The sequence below is a fragment of the Mobula hypostoma genome, chromosome 2 (genome assembly GCF_963921235.1).
Source record: "Mobula hypostoma chromosome 2, sMobHyp1.1, whole genome shotgun sequence".
NCBI classification, from domain to species: Eukaryota; Metazoa; Chordata; class Chondrichthyes; order Myliobatiformes; family Myliobatidae; genus Mobula; species Mobula hypostoma.
The window spans coordinates 81,389,104-81,407,286 of record NC_086098.1 but is presented as its reverse complement, the minus strand read 5'-3'; the positions used below and the strand labels follow the sequence as shown (position 1 = coordinate 81,407,286).

General features: G+C 44.2%; 1 protein-coding gene across 3 annotated transcripts in view; it reads left to right on the top strand.

The window, feature by feature from the left end:
* cgasa (cyclic GMP-AMP synthase a) overlaps window positions 1-17,957 on the top strand; it is a 40,917-nt gene extending 22,960 nt beyond the window's left edge. For all 3 annotated transcript variants that reach the window (XM_063071536.1, XM_063071545.1, XM_063071526.1), the window contains exon 5: window positions 17,151-17,957. In XM_063071536.1, the coding sequence (XP_062927606.1) occupies window positions 17,151-17,508 (358 nt within the window). In that variant the 3' untranslated portion in view covers window positions 17,509-17,957. The remainder of the gene's footprint in view (window positions 1-17,150) is intronic.
* The last annotated feature ends 226 nt before the right edge of the window (window positions 17,958-18,183 follow it).

Below are 18,183 nucleotides of genomic sequence, written 5' to 3'. Positions count from 1 at the left end.
GACTCAACCTGTGCAGCAGCTTTGAGTGTCCTTTGAACTCGGACCCCAAGATCCATCTGATCCTCCACATTTCCAAGATTCTTACCATTAATACTATAATCTGCCATCATATTTGACCTACCAAAATTACCCACCTCTCACTTATCTGGGTTGAAGTCCATCTGCCACTTCTCAGCCCAGTCTTGCATCCTATCGATGTCCCACTGTAACCTCTGACAGCCCTCCACACTATCCACAACACCTCCAACCTTTGTGTCATCAGCAAATTTACTAACCCATCCCTCCACGTCCTCATCCAGGTCATTTATAAAAATCACGAAGAGAAGGGGTCCCAGAACAGATCCCTGAGGCATATCACTGGTCACCAACCTCCATGCAGAATATGACCCGTCTACAACCACTCTTTGCCTTCTGTGGGCAAGCCAGTTCTGGATCCACAAAGCAAGGTCCTCTTGGATCCCATGCGTCTTTACTTTCTCAATAAGCCTTGCACAGGGTACCTTATCAAATGCCTTGCTGAAATCCATATATACTACATCTACACTCTACCTTCATCAATGTGTTTAGACACATCCTCAGAAAATTCATTCAGGCTTGTAAGGCACAACCTGCCTTTAACAAAGTCATGCTGACTATTCCTAATCATATTATGCCTCTCCAAATGTTCGTAAATCCTGCCTCTCAGGATCTTCCCCATCAACTTACCAACCACTGAAGTGAGACTCACTGGTCTATAATTTCCTGGGCTATCCCTACTCCCTTTCTTGAATAAGGGAACAATATCTGCAACCCTCCAATCCTCCGGAACCTCCCCCATCCGCATTGATGACAGAAAAATCATTGCCAGATGCTCAGCAATCTCCTTCCTTGCCTCGCACAATAGCCTGGTGTATATCTCGTCTGGTCCTAGTGAGTTATCCAACTTGATACTTTCCAAAAGCTCCAGCACATCCTCCTTCTTAATGTCTATATGCTCAAGCTTTTCAGTCCACTGTAAGTCATCTCTATAATCACCAAGGTCCTTTTCCATGGTGAATATTGAAGCAGTTTTCATAAAGTATCTCCACTACTTGCAATTTCCATTTGACACTTGTGTGCCTCCCCTCTGTTTTAACTGGGTTTATCTTTAGAAACATAGAAACATAGAAAATAGGTGCAGGAGTAGGCCATTCGGCCCTTCGAGCCTGCACCGCCATTTATTATGATCATGGCTGATCATCCAACTCAGAACCCCGCCCCAGCCTTCCCTCCATACCCCCTGACCCCCGTAGCCACAAGGGCCATATCTAACTCCCTCTTAAATATAGCCAATGAACTGGCCTCAACAGTTTCCTGTGGCAGAGAATTCCACAGATTCACCACTCTCTGTGTGAAGAAGTTTTTCCTAATCTCGGTCCTAAAAGGCTTCCCCTCTATCCTCAAACTGTGGCCCCTCATTCTGGACTTGCCCAACATCGGGAACAATCTTCCTGCATCTAGCCTGTCCAATCCCTTTAGGATCTTATACGTTTCTTTACTCGACCATAATCTTGCTTGGGTCTACCCCAGACTGCTGCAGACTGAAAGTAACCCATGGACACCATCCTGGCTCCAGTCTCTGATGATCGAAGCAGCTGTGGCTATGCAGGCTACGTTGTGTATTCTGTAGGTTGTATGTGTTCGCTGCCCCTCGCTTGTCCATGTTATTTCTCCCTTTCCTGAATTTATAACAGGCCCTGCTTTCCTTAGGATGTCTATTCCAAGGATTATTTGGACAGACTCAGAAATCCACTGGAAGCTGCACCCTGCTGATTTTGAGTATCTGCAACTTGCTTCTTTTAGCTTTCACTGTTTCGCCTCCTACACCTGTAATATAAATAGCCTGTCTGGTTGTTGGCGAGAGTAGGTCAGTTATCCAAATTGATGCCCCTGTGTCATCTAATATATCGCATTGTTGATCCCCTAACAATGCTGTTGTGTGCATCTGCAGGCCACAAGAGTGCTGTCTGGGAGGGCCTCCGCCACCTCTTTTTCTGACCTAGAAACCATCTTCACTCGCTCTATGATCTGATTGGCAGTTAGTTTGGTCAGACTGGGCACTGATTGGGTGAGAGATTGCATGTCTGCCAGAGTTACAAAATACACGCGGACTAAGATGTTAACTGTCCTGTGCTATCACCAGTGGGATCATCAGTTGATCTGCCACCTGTCTTCAGGAGTTTCAGCCCGCTTATGATCAAGACTCCCTCGAGGTGGTGGGTCAGCAGTCCTAAAGCACCACCTCCCACTGGTGAGCTTAAAAACTTGGCATCTGCCTCTATCAGAGTTGTTGGTCACTTCCATCCAACAGATAGTCTGCTCTTCAGGTGTCTATGCAACTACTGAAGGGGTTTGCAAGATATGTATACACTGTCTGACTATCTGCCCCCCTGGACATACTTGGTCCATACCCATGCTGATCCTTTCTCTGCTGCCTCAGCTACAGCCCTGCTGGTTGACTTGATCTCTCTTCTAGTGAAGCCAAGGTCATGCAGCCACTTCTGGAGAGTGAATGCAATAAACCCACGGCAGCCTACTTCGAATGGATAGCATGAGACCTTCCACCCTCTGTCTCTACACTCTGATCTTCATTCTGCATACTTGGTTAACTCTGCTTTTCCTTCCTCATTTTTAGACACTGCCACCAATTATGTCCTGATGGACCACAGCTGTAGCTTATTAACTCCTTTACTGTTTTATGAGATCCGGCAGTCCTTTAGGCGTCCTAGTTGCTGGCACACAAAGCAAACTCTCTGTGATGTCACAACAGCTGCATCCACTATAGCCACTTTACAATTGCTCTTGCACTATCTTTGGTCTTTCTTACTGGTCCATGAAACTAACGCAGAATAGGTTGACCCCACTGCTATCTCTAAATCTAAAACTTCTTGCTGGGCTGAGCTCAGGCCTTCCTTCATCATTTTCAGGAGGACTCGGTCATCCCTCCCTGGATTATGCAGCCCTGAAAACTCCCTCATATGCTTCATGTTTATGTTCTGCATAATCCACGGCCGGCTCATCGGCTCTCTGAACCACTGATATTATGTTCCTCAGTTACTCTCACCTCACCCCCCTGCCCCCGACACTGCCTCATTTCCCCTTTAAAACTGCAATATCTTTCTTCATTGCTGGTGTTCCCGGTAGTTGCTTCTAGACCATCCTGCACCCCGTGGCCATACTGCCCCACATTATTCTCTTTTACCAAACACATGTATATCTTTAGGGTGCATCTTGTGAATTTTAACCATTTCCTTCAGCTTGCACCAGTTTTCCAAATTCCTACATGGAATTTTAAGTGAAAGCAACCCCGACAAAATGCTTTGTTTCTTCCCGGGGGCAAAGGGCTTATGAATGGTCATTATCAGGATCAAGGGCTGGCTTGGATCATCAGGGCTCTTAACCTGATGTTGCTTGACCTCAATAGGTGCCATCCTGGTAGGCACATCTGGGTAAGACCTCTCCCTGAAATATCTCCACAACAATTCCCATACAACGTAAACATAAATGATGGGTACAGGTTAAACAGTACACACTTAAACCGGCAGAGTATGTACTCTGTAATCTACCTCTTAAGTGAGTCTAAACTCATGATGCCTGCTGTATTCCTTTACATCTAATTGTTACACCAAGGTGCATGTGCATGCACATACACGCAAAATGCATATGCTAAAATGCAGCTCCTGGAATGAATGTATATGCCCCCACTGGCGTCCCAAACCTTCAATAACCACCCATGACAACAGGTGACTCCATCTCATCAAATTAACACCACAAAGTTTTGTCTCTTACATAAACGCACATGCACATACACCTTTTATATCTACCAATTCAGCGCTCCACGTTCCTGATACCTCACATTCCTTTGTACCACTAACCCAAACTGTTCCAAGTGTGAATGCTAATTTTAAAAACAACTCACCCACTTAGCCTGCTAAGATCACTCGTCACACGATGGGTCGCAAGACGGTATCCCACTTCTGACAACCGGAGTTGCGTGAATGAAGTTACTGGAGAGAAGTAGTGGTAGATATGAAGCAGCCTATTTATTGGACAAAGTAAGGTACAGCAGGCACCATATTGAAACCCTTTTCGTTGGAAGAAGGTCTGCTTGGCCCAGCCCTACACAACATCTTATGTGCTAACGATCAAAGAAAAATTCAGGACAATTCAAACAAATCCAGATTTACAATCCTTCCTTTGAACTACATGCCCCTTTCTTACCTCCCTCCTTTGCACCCATACTACAACACCCAAATACACACAGATAACAAATTTAAATCAGCGTTGTCTACCTATTGTTCCGAGGTGCATTTTAGATTTAATCTTCAATGCATATTCAGATCTGAATGTTGCTCACTGAAGCAAATATTCACTTCATGTCCGAACCCTAAACATGCCCTAACAGTCTCCCCGATATACAGAAGGCCACACCAGGAGTACTGGAAATAGTAGATGATCCCAACAGACTCGCGGGTGAAATGTTGCCTCACCTGGAAGTATTACTTTGTAATATGACAATATTAACAATATTTTATTAATTTTAATTTTACAATTTTTACAATTTAAAAAAATACAATTTATTAATAATATTAATAATAATTATTAATAATAAATCCAATAGGTGGTGAAGAAAACGTGGTTTGCTGGCCTTTTTAATCAGAGCATTGAGTATAGGAGTTGGGATGTAAAGTTGAATTTGTATAAGGCATTGGTAAGGCCAAATCTGGAGTATTGTGTACAGTTCTGGTCATCGAATTATAGGAAAGATGTCAATAAAATTGAGAGAGTACAGAGGAGGTTTACTAGAATGTTGACAACAGGAATTCTGCAGACGCTGGAAATTCGAGCAACACACATCAAAGTTGCTGGTGAACGCAGCAGGCCAGGCAGCATCTCTAGGAAGAGGTACAGTTGACGTTTCAGGCCAAGTCCTGAAACGTCAACTGTACCTCTTCCTAGAGATGCTGCCTGGCCTGCTGCGTTCACCAGCAACTTTGATGTTGTGTTACTAGAATGTTGCCTGGGTTTCATTTCCCAAGTTACAGTGAAAGGTTGAACAAGGTAGGTCTTTATTCTTTGGAGCGTAGAAGGTTGAGGGGGGACTTGATAGAGGTGTTTAAAATTATGAGGGGGATAGATAGAGTTGACGTGGTTAGACTTTTTCCATTGAGAGTGGGGAAGATTCAAACAAGAGGACATGGCTTGAGAACTAGAGGACAAAAGTTTAGGGGTAAGATGAGGGGGAACTTCTTTACTCAGAGAGTGGTAGCTGTGTGGAATGAGCTTCCAGCAGAAGTGGTTGAGGCAGGTTTGATGTTGTCCTTTAAAGTTAAATTGGATAGCTATATGGACAGGAAAGGAATGGAGGGTTATGGGCTGAGTGCAGGTCGATGGGACTAGGATAGGGTAAGAGTTCAGCATGGACTAGAAGGGCCGAGATGGCCTGTTTCCGTGCTGTTATTGTTATATGGTTATATGGAAGTACTGTTTGGGAACCTGAATAGTAGTGAGTGAGGAGGTATAGGAGCAGATGTGGCACTTGTTCTGCTTGCAAGGATAAATACCTGGAAGGAGATCAGTGGGGAGTGATGAGTGGACTAGGGAACGATCCTTGTGGAAAGTGCAAAGTGGGAAGGAGGGAAATATGTGCTTGGTGGTGAGATCTCAATGGAAATTGTGGAAGTTACGGAGAGTTATGTGCTGAACAGAGAGGCTAGTGGGGTGTAGGTGAGGACAAGAGGAACCCTATCCTTGGGGTGGCAACAGGAGGATGGAGTGAGGATGGCATTGATGGTGGAGGAAGGGAAGCCCCTTTCTTTGAAGGAGGAGGACATTTCATTGGTTCTGGAATGAAAACTCTCATCCTGAGAGCAGATGTGGCTGAGACAGAGGAACTGAGAGAAGGGGATGGCATTTTTACAAGAGACAAGGAGGGAAGAGGTATAGTTCAGGAAGCTGTGAGAGTCAGTAGGTTTATACAAGAAATCGGTCTTCAGAGGTGGAAACAGAGAGATCAAGAAAGGGGAGGGAGGAGTGTTGGAAATAGACCAAGTAAATTTAAGGGTAGGGTGTAAGTTGGAGGCAAAGTTGAAGAAGTCAAAGAGCTTGGCATAGATGCAAGAAACACCATCAATGTAGTTGTTAATATAGTGTAAGAAGAGTTGGGGAGCATTGCCGGTGTAAGCTGGGAACATGAATTGTTCCATGTTGCTGACAAAAAGGTAGGCATAGCTGGGACCGAAGTGAGTGCCCATGGCTACACCTTTGGTTTAAAAGAAATGGGAAGAGCTTAAGGAGAAATTATGGAGGGTGAGGATTAGTTCCACCAGATGTTTTGTATCGTGTTTGTAAGTGCTCTTTATTTCTGTTTCCCAACCACCTCTTAGGTATCCTAGCTATATATATGTGCCTAAAACTTTTGCACAGCACTATATATATCTATCAGTCCTCTGTTGTCAGTCTACCTATCTATCACATTTATATTTATTGTGTTCTTTATCTTATTGTGTTATTTTTGGTGGTTTTTTTTGGAGCTGCATCAGATCTGGAGTAACAATTACTTTGTTCTCCTTTAAACTTGTGTACTGGAAGTAACATTAAACAATCCTGAATCTTGAATCTTAAAATAACAAGTTGCACGAATTACAGGTGGCACTGTGGATTTTTGCTTTGTCAGAATTAGTTGATGGTTGCCAGGCTACTCAAAGCAGGCCCTGTACCTTGTGTTGTTGTAGAGTAAACACAGAACATAGAACATAGAATAGTACAGCACAGTACAGGCCCTTCGGCCTACAATGTTGTGCCGACCCTCAAACCCTGCCTCCCATATAAACCCCCACCTTAAATTTATCCATATACCTGTCTAGTAGTCTCTTAAACTTCACTAGTGTATCTGCCTCCAGCACTGACTCAGGCAGTGCATTCCACGCACAACCACTCTCTGAGTAAAAATCCTTCCTCTAATATCCCCCTTGAACTTCCCACCCCTTACCTTAAAGCCATGTCCTCTTGTATTGAGCAGTGGTGCCCTGGGGAAGAGGTGCTGGTTATCCACTCTATCTATTCCTCTTATTATCTTGTACACCTCTATCATGTCTCCTCTCATCCTCCTTCTCTCCAAAGAGTAAAGCCCTAGCTCCCTTAGTCAATGATCATAATGCATACTCTCTAAACCAGGCAGCATCCTGGTAAATCTGCTCTGTACCCTTTCCAATGCTTCCACATCCTTCCTATAGTGAGGTGACCAGAACTGAACACAGTACTCCAAGTGTGGCCTAACCAGAATTTTATAGAGCTGCATCATTACATCGCAACTCTTAAACTCTACCCCTCAGCTTATGAAAGCTAACACTCCATAAGCTTTATTACTAGCCTATCCACCTGTGAGGCAACTTTCAGGGATCTGTGGACATGCACCCCCAGATCCCTCTGCTCCTCCACACTACCAAGTATCCTGCCATTTACTTTGCACTCTGCCTTGGAGTTTGTCCTTCCAAAGTGTACCACCTCACACTTCTCTGGGTTGAACTCCATCTGCCACTTCTCAGCCCACTTCTGCATCCTTTCAATGTCTCTCTGCAATCTTTGACAATCCTCTACACTATCTACAACACCACCAACCTTTGTGTCATCTGCAAACTTGCCAACACACCCTTCTACCCCCACATCCAGGTCGTTAATAAAAATCACGAAAAGTAGAGGTCCCAGAACAGATCCTTGTGGGACACCACTAGTCACAATCCTCCAATCTGAATGTACTCATGACCCTCTGCCTTCTGCAGGCAAGCTAATTCTGAATCCACCTGGCCAAACTTCCCTGGATCCTATGCCTTCTGACTTTCTGAATAAGCCTACTGTGTGGAACCTTGTCAAATGCCTTACTAAAATCCATATAGATCACATCCATTGCACTACCCTCATCTACATGCCTGGTCACCTCCTCAAAGAACTCTATCAGGCTTGTTAGACACGATCTGCCCTTCACAAAGCCATGCTGACTGTCCCTGATCAGACCATGATTCTTTAAATGCCCACAGATCCTATCTCTAAGAAACTTTTCCAACAGCTTTCCCACCACAGACGTAAGGCTTACTGGTCTATAATTACCCGGACTATCCCTACTGCCTTTTTTGAACAAGGGGACAACATTCGCCTCCCTCCAATCCTCTGGTACCATTCCCGTGGACAACGAGGACATAAAGATCCTAGCCAGAGGTTCAGCGATCTCTTCCCTCGCCTCATGGAGCAGCCTAGGGAATATTCCGTCAGGCCCTGGGGACTTATCTGTCCTAATGTATTTTAACAACTCCAACACCTCCTCTCCCTTAATATCAACATGCTCCAGAACACCAACCTCACTCATATTGTCTTCACCATCATCAAGTTCCCTCTCATTGGTAAATACCGAAGAGAAGTATTCATTGAGGACCTCGCTCACTTCCACAGCCTCCAGGCACATCTTCCCACCTTTATCTCTAATTGGTCCTACCTTCACTCCTGTCATCCTTTTTTCCTTCACATAATTGAAGAATGCCTTGGGGTTTTCCTTTACCCTACTCGCTAAGGCCTTCTCATGCCCCCTTCTTGCTCTTCTCAGCCCCTTCTTAAGCTCCTTTCTTGCTTCCCTATATTCCTCAATAGACCCATCTGATCCTTGCTTCCTAAACCTCATGTATGCTGCCTTCTTCCACCTGACTAGATTTTCCACCTCACTTGTCACCCATGGTTCCTTCACCCTACCATTCTTTATCTTCCTCACTCCCTAACATCCTGCAAGAGATCTCTAAACATCAACCACATGTCCATAGTACATTTCCCTGCAAAAACATCATCCCAATTTACACCCGCAAGTTCTAGGCTTAGAGCCTCATAATTTGCCCTTCCCCAATTAAAAATTTTCCTGTCCTGTCTGATTCTAGCCTTTTCCATGATTATGCTAAAGGCCAGAGAGCGGTGGTCACTGTCCCCCAGATGCTCACCCACTGAGAGATCTGTGACCTGACCCGGTTCATTATCTAGTACTAGATCTAGTGCATTCCCCCTGGTCGGCCTGTCCACATACTGTGACAGGAATCTGTCCTGGACACACTTAACAAACCTCTGCCCCATCTAAACCCTTGGAACTAATCAGGTGCCAATCAATATTAGGGAAGTTAAAGTCACCCATGATAACAACCCTGTTATTTTTGCACCTTTCCAAAATCTGCCTCCCAATCTGTTCCTCTGTATCTCTGTTGCTACCAGGGGGCCTATAGAATACCCCCAATATAGTAACTGCTCCCTTCCTGTTCCTGACTTCCACCCATACTGACTCAAAAGAGGATCCTGCTACATTACCCACCCTTTCTGTAGCTGTAATAGTATCCCTGACCAGTAATGCCACCCCTCCTCCCCTTTTTCTGCCCTCTCTATCCCTTTTAAAGCACTGAAATCCAGGAATATTGAGAATCCATTCCTGCCCTGGTGCCAGCCAAGTCTCTGTAATGGCCACTACATCATAATTCCATGTATGTATCCAAGCTCTCAGTTCATCACCTTTGTTCCTGATGCTTCTTGCATTGAGGTACACACATTTCAGCCCTTCTACCTTACTGTCTTTACACCATTTATTCTGCTTCTCTTTCCTCAAAGCCTCTCTGCATGTTAGATCTGGCTTTACTCCATGCACTTCTTTCACTGCTCTATCGCTCTGGGTCCCATCCCCCTTGCAAATTAGTTTAAACCCTCCCGAACCATGCTAGCAAACCTACCTGCAAGGATATTGCTCCCCCTCGAGTTCAGGTGCAACCCCTCCAATCTGTACAGGTCCCACCTTCCCCAGAAGAGATCCCAATGATCCAAAAATCTAAAACCTTGCTCCCTGCACCAACTCCTCAACCATGCATTCAACTGCCATCTCCTCCAATTCTTACCATCACTGTCACGTAGCACTGGCAGCAATCCTGAGAACGTCACCCCTGAGGTCCTGTTCTTCAGCCTTCTGCCTAGTTCCTGAAACTCACACTTCAGGACCTCATCCCTCTTCCTGCCTATGGTTGGTATCAACATACATGTTGGTATCAACATATATCACGACTTCTGATGCTTTCCCTCTCGTACCAGGATGTCGTGCACCCGGCCAGAGACATCCCGAACCCTGGCACCCGGGAGGCAACAAATCATGTGGGTGTCCTTCTCATGTCCACAAAATCTCCTGTCTGCTCCCCTGACTATAGAGTCTCCAATGACAACAGCTCTCCTCTTCTCCGTCCCACGCTTCTGCACCACCGGGTCAGACTCAGTGCCGGAGGCCCTGCCACCATGGTTCACACCTGATCGGTCATCCCCGCCAGCAGTATCCAGGATGGTAAACTTATTATTCAGGGGAATGGCTACAGGGATGCTCTGCACTACCTGTCTGCTCACCTTCGCTTTCCCCCCTCTGACTGTCACCCAACGACCTGCTTTCGACAGCCTAGGTGTGACTACCTCCCTGTAGCTCTCATCTATGACTGCCTCATTCTCCCTTATGAGTCAAAGGTCATCCAGCTGCTGCTCCAGATTCCTTACATGGTCTTCCAGATGGCCCAGGAGCTAGGAATGCCATCTTGGGTTATAATTACACATTCCTGTTGTCATGTCATTATGTGGACATCGCAGGGTGTGCCTTTGGCATTTTCTACAGTTAAGTGCTGTTATAAACACAAGAGAATCTGCAGATGCTGGAAATCCAGAGCAACATACACAAAATGCTAGAGGAACATAGTATGCCGTTTAGCATCAATGGAGAGGTGTAAATAGTCAACGTTTTGGGCTGAGATCCTTCATTGGGACTGGGTAGTCTTCAACCTGATGGCATGAATAGAAATTTCTCTATCTTCTTGTAATTTCTTTTCTCCCCTCCCCATCTCTGTTTTTCAATTTCTTATTCTGGCTCCCCTCTTACCCTTTCTGTTTGGGAGGGGGATGGGAACTGGAGTGATGGGGTTGTTGTGTAGTGAAACTGCTAACAAGGAGAGGCTAATGATAGGGAAAAGCTGTAGTCAACAAGATGAGTTGCAATGTAAAATTGGGACAAAATCAAAAGGGTGATGAATGCAGGATTGAAGGTGTTTTTGAATGCATACAATATATGGAATCAAGGTAGATGAACTTGTAGCACAGTTACAGATTGGCATTTATGATGTGGGCATCACTGAACTGTGGCTGAAACAGCCAGAATCTTAACATCCAAGGATTCACATTGTATTGAAAGACAGGTACGTAGGCAGAGGTCTGTTGATTAAAATTGAAATCAAATGATGAGAAAGAGGTAACATAGGATCAGAAGGTGTAGAATTGTTGTGGATAGAGGTAAGAAACTGCAAGGATAAAAAGACTCTAATGGGAGTTGTATACAGACCTCCGAACAGTAGCAAAGATGTTGTTTACAAATTACAATTGGAGGTCAAAAGTATTCAAAGTTCAAAGTAATTTTTATTATCAGATTATATATAAATACACACACACACATGTAGTGTATATGGATTTCAGCAAGGCATTTGATAAGGTACCCCATGCCAGGCTTATTGAGAAAGTAAGGAGGCATGGCATCCAAGGGGATATTGCTTTGTGGATCCAGAAATGGCTTGCACACAGAAGGCAAAGAGTGGTTGTAGACGGGTCATATCCTGCATGGAGGTTGGTGACCAGTGGTGTGCCTCAGGGATCTGTTCTGGGACCGCTTCTCTTCATGATTTTTATAAATGACCTGGATGAGGAAGTGATGATGGGTGATGGGTTAGTAAATTTGCTAATGTCACAAAGGTTGGAGGTGTTGTGGATAGTGTGGAGAGCTGTCAGAGGTTACAGTGCGGCATTGATAGGATGCAAAACTGGGCTGAGAAGTGGCAGATGAATTTCAACCCAGTTAAGTGTGAGGTGGTTCATTTTGGTAAGTCAAATATGATAGCAGGATATTAGTATTAATGGTAAGACTCTTGGCAGTGTGGAGGATCAGAGGAATCTTGGGGTCCGAGTCCATAGGACACTCAAAGCTGCTGCACAGGTTGACCGTGTGGTTAAGAAGGGATATGGTGTATTGGCCTTCATCAGCTGTGGGATTGAGTTTAAGAGCTGAGAGGTTATGTTACAGCTATATAGGACCTTGGTCAGACACATTGGGGTACTGTGCTCAATTCTGGTCACCTCACTACAGGAAGGATGTGGAAAGTATAGAAAGGGTGCAGAGGAGATTTACAAAGATGTTGCCTGTATCGGGGAGCATGCCTTATGAGAATAGGTTGAGTGAACTCGGCCATTTTTCCTTGAAGCATTGGAGGATGAGTGGTGACCTGATAGAGGTGTGTAAGATGATGAGAGGCATTGATCATGTGGATAGTCAGAGGTTTTCTCCCAGGGCTGAAATGGCTAGCACGAGAGGGCACAGTTTTAAGGTGCTTGGAAGTAGGAACAGAAGAAATATCAGGGATAAGTTTTTTTTACCGGCGACGGTGATGGAGTCGGTTACGGTAGGGTCTTTTAAGAGACTCCTGGACAGGTATATTGTACTCAGAAAAATAGAGGGCTATGAGTAACTCTAGGTAATTTCTCAGGTAAGGACATGTTCGACACAGCTTTGTGGACCGAAGGACCTGTATTGTGCTGTAGGTTTTCTATGTTGCTATACTCCATTTGCATTCTTGATAGCCTGCTGCACCTGCAAACCAACCTTTTGTGATTCAAGCACAAGCATTCCCAAGTCCTGCACAGCAACATGCTGCAATCTTTTACCATTTAAACAATAATCTGATCTTCTATTTTTTTCTTCCAAAGTGGATGACCTTGCATTACCATCTTTTCTGTAGCACCTTATCGAACACCTGGAAATCCAACTAAATTTCATCCGTCTGTTCCCCTCTGTCCCACACATTTGTAAAATCCTCAAGGATATCCAGTAAATTTGTCAAGCAATTCCTGCCTTTACTGAATCCATGCTGCATCTGCCTGATGGATCCATTTCTTTCCAGATGCCTCACTATTCTTTAATGATAGCTTCAAGCAATTTCCCAACTACAGATGTTAAACTAGTTGGCCTATAATTACCTGCCTTTTGCCTACATCCTTTTTTGAACAGTGGTTTCATAATCGCCGCCTTCCAATCAGCCAGGACCTGCCCAGAGTCGAGTGAATTTTGGTAAATTATCACCAAAGCCTCAACTATAACCTCTGCCATTTCTTTCAGTACCCTGGGATGCATTCCATCGGGACCAGGGGACTTATCTACCTTCAGACCTTTCAGTTTCCCAAGCACCTTCTCCCTAGAAATGGTAGTTTTACATACTTCTGCCGCCTGACACTCTCAAATTTCCAACATACTGTTAGTCTCTTCCACAGTGAAGACTGATGTAAAATATTTATTCAGTTCATCTTCTATTTCCTTGTCCCCCATTACAACCTCTCCAACATCATTTTCCAGCGGTCCGATATCTATTCTTGCTTCTCTTTCACACTTCATAAGAGAGTTAAAGGGCAAAAGTTTAGGGATAACATGAGGGGGAACTTCTTTACTCAGAGAGTGGTAGCTGTGTGGAACGAACTTCCAGCAGAAGTGGTTGAGGCAGGTTAGATGTTGTCGTTTAAAATTAAATTGGACAGCTATATAGACAGGAAAGGAATGGAGGGTTATGGGCTGAGTGCGGGTTGGTGGGACTAGGTGAGAGTAAGAGTTCGGCACGGACTAGAAGGGCCGAGATGGCCTGTTTCTGTGCTGTAATTGTTATATGGTTATATCTGAAGAAACATTTGGTATCCTTTTCAATATTGTTGGCTAGCTTACCTTTGTACTAAGTTTTCCTTCTTTATGGCTGTTTTAGTTGTCTTCTGTTGGTTTTTAAAAGCTTCCCAATCTTCTAACACTCCCCCCACCCACCAATTTTTGCTCTATTATATGTCCTCTCTTTGGCTTTTATGTTGGCTTAACTTCATGTCAGACATGTGTCATCTTCCTCTTTGGGATGTATATATCCTTCTGAATTGCACCCAGAAGTTCCAGCTATTGCTGCTCTGTCATCATCCCTGCGAGTGTTACTTTCCAATCAATTTTGGCCAGCTCCTCTCTCACGCCTCTGTAATTCCCTTTACTCCAATGTAATACTGATGTAATATCTGACTTTAGCCTCCTTCTCAAATTGCATGGTGAATTCTATCACATTACAATCACTTTCCCCTAAGGGTTCCTTTAATTTATACTCTCTAATCAATTACACTTCATTCACAACACCCAATCCAGAATAGCTGATCCCCTGAAGGCTTAACCATGAGCTGTTTTAAAATGCTATCTCAAAGGCATTCTACAAACTCCTCCTCTTGGAATCCAGCCCCAACCTGATCTTCCCAATCTAACTGCATACTGAAATCCCCCATGACTAACGTAAGATTGCCTTTTGACATGCCGTATCAAAGGTGGTGATTAATCAGCATACAAGAGGGAGATTGAAAATTTGGCAAAATGGTGTCATAACAACAACCTCTCACTCAATATCAGCAAGACCAAGGAACTGATTGTAGACTTCAGGAAAGAGAAAGCAGAGGTCCATGAGCCAGTCCTCATTGGAGGGTCAGGTGGAGAGGGTTAACAGCTTTAAATTCCTGGGTGTTACTATTTCAGAGGCCCTGTCCTGGACCTGGCAAGTAAATGCAGTTGCGAAGTAAGCACGGCAGCACCTCTACTTCCTTAGCAGCCTGCAGAGACTTGGCATGACATCAAAATTCTGACAAACTTCTATAGATGCATGTTGGGGAGCGTACTGACTGGCTGCATCACAGCCCGGTATGGGGAACACCAATGCCTTTGAATGGAAAATCCAAAAAAAGGTAGTGGATTCAGCTGGTACATCACAGGTAAAGCCCTCCCAACTATTGAGCACATCTACATGAAATGCTGTCAGAGGAAAGCAGCATCCATCATCAGAGATCCCCACCACCCAAACCATGCTCTTTTCGCTCTATTGCCATCAGATAGAAGATACAGGAGCCTCAAGACTCCCACCACCAGATTCAAGAACAGTTACTACCCTTAACCATCAGGTTCTTGAACAAAAGGAAATAACTACACTCACTTGTCCATCTACTGAGATGGTCCCACAACCAATGATCTCACATTAAGGACTCTTTATTTTGCTAATTCATGTTCTCATTTTTTTATTGCTATTTATTTATATTTGCATTTGCACAGTTTGTCATTTTCTGCACTCTTAACTGATCTTTCCTTGATCCTTTTATAGATAGAACATAGAACACAGAATACAGGCCCTTTGGCCCACAATGCTGTGCCAAATGTGTACGTACTTTAGAAGTTACCTCGGGTTACCCATAGCCCTCTATTTTTCTAAGCTCCATGTACCAGGAGTCTCTGAAAAGACTTTATTGTATCTCCTTCCACCACTATTGCTGGCAGCCCATTCCATGCACTCAGCACTCTGCGTAAAAAACATACTCCAAGTGGGGTCTGACCGGGGTCCTATATAGCTGTAATATTACCTCTCAGCTCCTAAACTCAATCCCACAATTGATGAAGGCCATATCACCATACGCTTTCTTAACCACAGAGTCAACCTGCTTTGAGTGTCCTATGGACTCCGACCCCAGGATCCCTCTGATCCTCCACGCTGCCAAGAGTCTTACAATTAATACTATATTCTGTCATCATATTTGACCTACCTGAATGAACCACCTCATACTTACCTGGGTTGAACTTCATCTGCCACTTTTCAGCACATTTTGCATCCTATCAATGTCCCGTTGTAACCTCTGACAGCCCTCCACACTATCCACAACACCCCCAACCTTTGTGTCATCAGCAAATTTACTAACCCATCCCTCCACTTCTTCATCCAGGTCATTTATAAAAATCATGAAGAGTAGGGTGCCAGAACAGATCCTTGAGACACACCACAGGTGACTGACCTCCATGCAGAATATGACCCGTCTACAATCTTTGCCTTGTGTGGGCAAGCCAGTTCTGGATCTACAAAGCAATTTCCCCTTGGATCCTATGCCTCCTTACTTTCTCAATAAGCCTAGCATGGGGTACCTTGTCAAATGCCTTGCTGAAATCCATATACACTACATCTACTGCTCTACCTTCATCGATGTGTTTAGTCACATCCTCAAAAAATTCTATCAGGCTCATAAGGCATGACCTGCCTTTCACAAAGCTATGCTGACTATTCCTAATCACAGTATGCCTGTTGGCTTTCATTGTTAGATGGACTGAATTTAAGAGCAGGGAGGCTACGCTGCAACTGCATAGGGTACTGGTGAGGCTGCATCTGGAGTACTACGTGTAGTTCTGGTCTCCTTACTAGAGGAAGGATATACTTGGCTTTGGAGGTGGTGCAAAGGAGATTCACCAGGTTGATTCCAGACTGAGGGGGTTAGACTATGAGCAGGGATCGAGTCACCTGGGACTGTAGTCACTGGAATTCAGAAGAAAGAAATTTTATACAAACATATAAAATTATGAAAGGTATTTGTACTTATAGGTGAGACTAGAACTAGGGGACATAGCCTCAAGAATCAGGGAAGTAAATTTAGGACTGAGATGAACAGGAACCGCTTTTCCCAAAGACTGATGAATCTGTGGAATTCCCTGCCCAATGAAGCAGTGGAGGCTACCTCAGTAAATATATTTAAGACAAAGTTGGATAGATTTTTGCATAGTTGGGGAATTAAGGGTTATGGGGAAAAGGCAAGTAGATGGAGATGAGTCTAGGGTCAGATCAGCCATGATCTTATTAAATGGCGGTGTATGCTCGATGGACTGGATGGCCTACTCCTGCTCCTATTTCTCTCCCACACCCATCTGATGTCACCTATCATATGCCAGCTTATACTCATTCTCTTCTGCCCTACCTTCTTATTCTGGCTTCTTCTCACTTTCTTTCCATATCTAATGAAGAGTCAAAGTGTGAAATGTTGACTGTTTATATAGTTCCGTAGATGCTGCCTGACCTGCCAAGTTCATCCACAATTTTGTGTGCTGATATTCATTGCTTTTGTTGACCCCCATTATATTAAAAATGTGTGAGAGCTTGTGGTTTCATCAGGCTTGAGATTTATGAGAGATGGACAAAAATTGGCACATTATACTGAAACTGCTTTCATTTTTATAGGAAATCTTGTTTGAAGCTTTTGAAAAACCTCATTGAGAAACTGAAGCAGCAGCATCCTCGTATATTGGCACACGTCTGCTCATACCACGCAAAGACAACTCTGCTCCACGCATGCGTCAAAAGACCCAGTGATGACATGTGGCGTCTTGAAGACCTTGCTGACTGCTTCCTGCAGCTGTTAGACGACTTCACTGAACATCTGAAAAGTGCAAACCTTCCTCACTTCTTCATCCCCACCTGCAATCTCTATGGCCCTCAGAAATTTGATTCCAGAAGTAGAAAGCGCCTTCTAGATTTCATTGAGAAAGAGAGAGCAAAAAACTTTCCTATCTTCGGGGTAAATCTGCAGTCACAGTGATTTGGCTTGTGATTTTAATAAGCAGCAGTACAAGTTGGGAAGGCTGTTTAAAAACCAGTGTCTAATGTCATTAGCCTTACTAGGATTGCACAAAAGTGACATGAATCTTTAGAAAAGCCTCTCCTGTCTGAGACTGCTGAGGTTTACCTGAATGACAGGGGAGAAGGAAACTTACCACCAGGGCAGCACAATAGCATAGTGGTAGTAATCACCAGTCAGGGTTCAATTCTCGCCACTGTCTGTAAGGAGCTTGTACGTTCTCTCCATAACCATGTGGGGTTCCTCCCACATTTTAAAGATGTACAGTATATTTAGGTTTGTTAGCGTTGGAATTTGTGGTGACACTTACAGGCTGGCCCCAGAGCTGTCTTCGGATTGTATTGGACAATGACACAAAAGGTGCATTTCACTTTATGATGCTTTGATGTATATATGGAAAATAAAGCTGATCTTTAAGATGGACTTGTAACCAAATGACTTCTTTTGAGGTACAGGTGTCTCCTGCTTTCCGAACGTTCGCTTTACAATATTTCGATTTTACAAAAAAAGACACCCACTTTAAACTTGTGTTTACCCTGAGAAAGACTACCATGACCATGAAGCCTTGTGCGGGCAGGTGTCTGTGCATGCGTAGCTACATATACATGACATGCGCATGCGTGTACGTGCTGATTT